Source organism: Garra rufa, chromosome 21, assembly GCF_049309525.1.
Source record: "Garra rufa chromosome 21, GarRuf1.0, whole genome shotgun sequence".
NCBI lineage: Eukaryota > Metazoa > Chordata > Actinopteri > Cypriniformes > Cyprinidae > Garra > Garra rufa.
The window spans coordinates 5,183,963-5,189,962 of record NC_133381.1 but is presented as its reverse complement, the minus strand read 5'-3'; the positions used below and the strand labels follow the sequence as shown (position 1 = coordinate 5,189,962).

The window sequence follows — 6,000 nt, the reverse complement described above, 5'->3', positions numbered from 1 at the left end:
TAATAATAATTATTATTATTATCATTATTATTATTATTATGTTTATTTTTTAATTTTTTAATTATTATTGTATTTACACTGCTGTTTTGCCACTAGATACTTTTAACTTATGATACATTTTTTATAATTTAACATTTTAAAAACTAATTATTGTCTCACCACAGGCAACTTAAAATAATGTAGTGTGGAGCAAAAAAATAAATAAATTAATAAATTTAAATATAAAATAAATTATTGTGCATGCGGAAAATTATATATATATATATATTTTTTTTATTTTTATTTTTTTTATTCACTAGATAATTTTAAATGATGCAATATTTGTTATAATTTATTTCATTTATTGTTTCAAAATGATGTAGTGTGGACCACAAAAAATATATATACATTAAATATATAATAAATTATTGTGCATGCATAAAAAAAAAAAAAAAAAAATATATATATATATATATATATATATAATATATATATTTTTTAATATTTCATGTTTTATTATTTCATTTTTATACTTTTTTGACTTCACTAGATAATTTAAAATGACGCAATATTTGTGTGTGTGTGTGTGTGTGTATATATATATATATATATATATATATATATATATATATATATATATATATATATATATATATATATATATATATATATAATAAAATAGAATATATAAGAGAGAGAATAAAATAGTGATCAGTTACAGAAGTTATGAAATACACTTTCCCTGCATTCAAATAAATTCTCTTATAAAATCCCATGAACATATTATGCACCAACTACCCATTTACCTTTTGAGGTCCATGAGTCAGAAACTCTAGTGTGTTTTATTGTTCCTTTTCAAGGCGTTTCAAAAGAGAGTTGAGTTCAAAGACTCCATTGGAGAGGACGGGGGTTAGAGGAGATATTCTTTCAAATGCTCTCTATTTTTAAAGGTGCTATTGCTTGGAAGACATTTGCCCGTGGGCGACGTAACAAACGCTTACAAAGCAGAAAGTTAACGCTGGAAAAATGCTTTGATTCGACTTCGGCGGAGAAAGAAGCGAACGAGTGTTTGGACAAATGTTCACGGCTAACACGATCAGCTAAGAAAGTAAATACAGGCACGTTGAGACTCTCTATTTCCCACATTTCTGAAATGAGAGGTTGGCAGAGAAAGCGATACGGGCCGGAGGAGAATTTTATTGCTTAGAGTTTGGTCTTTTATAGCTCAGTTGTGATTCATGTGGAGTCGACAAGAGAAAAACTCACTTTACTTCTGACATCTGTCTGAGTGAAACAGAATATTCAATGCATAAAAAGTAGGGCGGAGCTTAATTTGATCCATCTAAAATTGATTGGGTAATAAAAATTAGTCTCTGTTTGACAGATGGTCGCTGTAACAACCTGAAAATGTTGATTTCAGCTTGACTTTCGATATCAATTTTGACTCAAAATGACTGAAATACTTTAAAATACTTTAGGAAAATTGAAAAAAAAAAATTTGAGCAGCAAATGAGCACATTAGAATGATTTCTGAAGGATCACGTGACACTGAAGACTGGAGAAATGATGCTGAAAATTCCGCTTTGCATCACAGGAATCAATTGCATTTAATCAAATACTCAAATAGAATACAGTTAATTTAAATTGTAATAATATTTCACAATTTTATAGATTTTCTTGTATTTTTAATCAATTAAATGCAGCCTCTATAAGAAGAAACCTCTTTAAAAAATCACTTTTAGAACATCATGAACATTTTAGAACATGTGGATTTGATTTTGAGAGAACTTGTTGAGAATTTCTTGAGATCTTATTTCTGATTTGTATCCTCTCTAATAGGTGTTAGATTACCTGAGAGGCGTCTTGGCACGTCGCTGATGGTGGGCAGGCCTGTGGCGCGGGTGGAGGACAGCGGGGTGGTGGAGTGGATGGATGGAGATGTCATTTGGCTCAGGTAAGGAGTGTACGGCTGCTCGTAGGACCAGGGCGGAGAGGACTGCGCCTGTCGTGGATCTGTAAGAGTGATAAATGAGTTTACTCCAGTCAACATCTGCACAACAGCATCTTTTATAAATTTTTTATAGATACATATAGGAATTGAAAAATATTTATACTGCCTTTAATGATTTATTGCGTTTTTGCTGATTAAACAAAAAGTAAAATTAAAAAAAAAAAAAAAAAGGCATATAAAATTATTAATTAATTAAAGTTAATTGCTTTTAAATTGCTAATACATTTTGATAATTAAATAAATGTTAATATATATATATATATATATATGTGTGTATATTTAAAAAATTATATATATATATATAATATATTAATTAAATATTTTATCTGCATTTTTGCAGATTTAAAAGAGTTAAATAAAATAATAAAAAAATGGCATATCAAACTATTAATTGACTTTAATGTGCTTATAATAATAATAGTAATAATAATAATTTTCTGTGGCCTATAAAATAAATAGATTAAAAAAAAATAATAATAAAATAATATATATATATATATATATATATATACACACACATGCACATGTTTAATTGCTTTTAATGTGCACTGCATTTTTGCTTATTAAATGAATGTTTATTAAAATAAATTAAATAAAAGGTACAGAAAGTGCAAAATAGTACAATAATAAGGACCATAATGAGAACAACTGAAATAAAATAAATTAAAATAAATAAATAAATATGAGGCATTACAGGGAGAAGACGAGTTATGTTTAATTGGCGTGAAAATAATATGACAATGCAAAAAATCTTAATAGTCCTGAAATAGACTAGTCTTCATGCACAACATATATATTTATGTGTGTTTATGAGATTCACCGTCAGAAGAGTCCTTGGTGAGCCATATATCTAAAGACTCACAAAGTGGGTGACCTTTCTTTTTATAACAATACGGAGACCGAGAGCGAGCAGACTAGTATAAAAGGCCGTGGTATGTAAATAGCTTAATCACATTCAGAGCCAAGAACGGTTTCCTGTTTGCTTTCTACAGTATTCTAGTAAACACAGCGTCTGCTCTGACAGGAGAGAGACTGGAGACGCTCCAAGAGAATGGCAAACATTATGCAAACTTTAAAGCTGAGTGCATATGAGACAAAAAAAATAGCCCATGCTCCAATATGCCAAAAGTGAAGCAGGAACTAATGAAAATATTTGGACAAATGTAATGGAATTAAAGCAATAGTTCACCCAGAAATGAAAATCTGTCATTATTTACTCACTCTCATGTCGATCCAAACCCGTAAGCTGTTATTTTTTCCGTGGAACAAAATAAGAGGAATCTTCATCAGTCTGGTCTGCGCCATTTTAAATGAGATTTGACAATATTTGGCTCTGTTCCCCACTTAAAGCTATCATACGATTTCTGGAGACTTGAAAGTAGCTTTTTTGTCCTTCTCAGACGTGTTTTCAAAGATTCATCTTTTGTGTTTCGTCAAATAAAGAAACTCCGGTTTTCATTTTTGGGTGAACTATCCCTTTAAGGTGATGTAAGCAGGCAATTCCAAACAAAGATAATGCCTCGTTCCCGTAAAAAGCAGACAAAAGGATCTGCGACTGTCTGATTTGGCACGTCCATCAGTATCTCCTGTTTAAACCTGATTGACGTTGTCGAATTTCTATTTCTTGCATCATTCTCACCCACTCTCCTTTATCTGTCCGGGTTTATCTTCAGCAAATCAGGCCTCTTGTATAAACCTACCTGTTCTCCAAATACTGATGTTTGTATAGTACATAAACCACAGCGATTCTCCATTAAGGTCATGGCTGACGGCCAGACAGGCTGAAATATTTGCATTTGAGGGCCGGTTTACCTGAGATCTGAGTTTGCCCCTGCGGATTGAAGGAGTTCGGCGTGGCGTTGAGAGACGGCCGGGGACTCTGGGTTTGCACGGCAACTCTCATGGTGGTCTGGCGTAAACGCTCTAACTCGCTCAGGCGCTCGGAGAACAGCGGCGGTTTAGGGGGGTCTTCCAGTTTCTGTCTGTGTCCTACCGAACAATATCAGACAGAAGTTGCAGTTAATACACCTACTGCTCAATTCTGACCAACTTTAAAGGGATAGTTCAGTCAAAAATCAACATGCTGGCATCATTTGCACACCCTCATGTTGATGCAAACAGTGTGTTTTATCGTTCTTCTGACAAACTAAAGAAGAGAAGTTACACTCTTAAAAAATAAAGGTGTTTTTTATAATGCCTTAGAAGAAGCTTTTTTGTCTAAATGGTTCCATAAAGGACCTTTAACATCTGAAAAACCTGTCTGTTTTTTGGTGAAAGAAGGTTCTTCAGATTATAAAAAGGTAAGAAAGAGAGTTTTTTAAAGAACCTTTGACTCAATGGTTCTTTGTGGAACCAAAAATGGTTCTTCTATGGCATCGCTGTGAAGAACCTTTTAAAGCACCTTTATTTTTAAGAGCGTATGCAAAATGTTCAAGCTGGTCTTTCTATACAGGGAGGTACGTTGGAAAGTAGCATAAAAAGCACTGTAAAAGTGATCCATTTTATATATTCCAAGTCTTTTGTAATGACATTAGAGTGAATACATCATGACAGAACTATCATTTTTTGGGGACTATCTTTTAAAGGCATGGTTGGCCAAATATCTTTGGTATCTTTTACACATCTTCATGTTGTTGCAAACCTGTCTGATTTTTTTTAATTTCGAGAAACTCAAAAAGAGACGTAATAAATGTTTTGAATCTGGTCTTTCTATACAATGAAAGTGAATGGCAAAGTATAGCATTAAAAGCACAGTAGAGTAACTCATTCTCTGTTTGTTTTGTGTGCTGATAGATCCAAATGAGATCAAATAATAACTTAAAAGTTTGAACATAAATCTATTGCATTGTCTCTGAATGCTTGCAAATAAAGATCAAGGCTTTCATGGCATTTGACATTTGTCGTTTTTGGTCAGCGTTTACTGTCATTGTATTGGAAAGAGCAGTTTGTAGATTCTCAAAAGTGTCAAAAATTACATGCATAAAATATGACGCAACTGTCATTTTTAGACAAATTTAAATCTTTTAAAGGGATAGTTCGTCAATAATGTGCATTTTGGCATTATTAAAGCACTGTAATAGTGACCCATTCTTTGTTTTTTAAAGTCATATGATTGTTTTGTGTGACAAATAGATGCAATGAGATCAAATAACTTCTGTTTTTGGACACAAATCTTTTGCATGGACTTACATGCTTGCAAATAAAGCATAAAAGGCATATGGACTATGGCACTTTACGGCACTTTTATTTAAAAAATTTTTTTGTCATTTTTGGTCAGTGTTCACTTTTATTGTATGGAAAACAGCAGTTTGTAGATTCCCAAAATTTCTTAAAATGACATTAAAGTGAATGAATGATTACAAATTTACATTACAGAAATACATTTTTGGGCAAATTTCACTCTTTTAAATGGATAGTTTGCCAAACAATGAACTTTTTGGTATCATTTACACATTATAATTTTGTTGCCAACCTCTCTGTTTTTTATTCCGCTCAAGAAACTCGAAAAGAGATGTTATGCAAAATGTTCAAGCTGCTTTTTCTATACAAAAAAAGTGAATGGCAAAGTAGCATAAAAAAGAATGCTTGCAAACAACAGCACAAAAGTGCTGGTGTGGACTATTTTCATGGCACTTTTCTGGTGTTTTTGTCATTTTTGGTCTGTCATTTTTGAGACATTTCACTCTGTTAAAGGGATAGTTTCCCAAATAATGAAAATTTTGGCATCACCTACACACCATCATCAGATCTAATAAACCGTTTTGGACATTAATCTATTGCATGACTTTAGAAGGCTTGCAAATAAGGCACAGAAGTCATTTGGATTATTTCCATGGCACTTTTTTTTGGTGTTTTTGTCATTTTTGGTCAGTGTTTACTTTCACTGGATGGAAAAGAGCAGTTTGTAGATTCCCCAAAATGCCATTAAATGACATTAAATATTAAAAAAGTGATGACAGAAATGTCATGTTTGGGCTAATTTCACTCTTTTAAAGGGGTAGTTTGCCAAA

General features: G+C 32.0%; 1 protein-coding gene across 1 annotated transcript in view; it reads right to left on the bottom strand.

Annotated features, from left to right (window-relative positions):
* Positions 1-6,000, bottom strand: part of LOC141295316 (runt-related transcription factor 2-like) — a 79,348-nt gene that overhangs the window by 10,290 nt on the left and 63,058 nt on the right. The window contains exons 6-7 of the mRNA XM_073826526.1: positions 3,803-3,979; positions 1,831-1,992 (exon numbers count right to left, since the gene is read on the bottom strand). Coding sequence (XP_073682627.1) covers positions 1,831-1,992; positions 3,803-3,979 — 339 coding nt within the window. The remainder of the gene's footprint in view (positions 1-1,830; positions 1,993-3,802; positions 3,980-6,000) is intronic.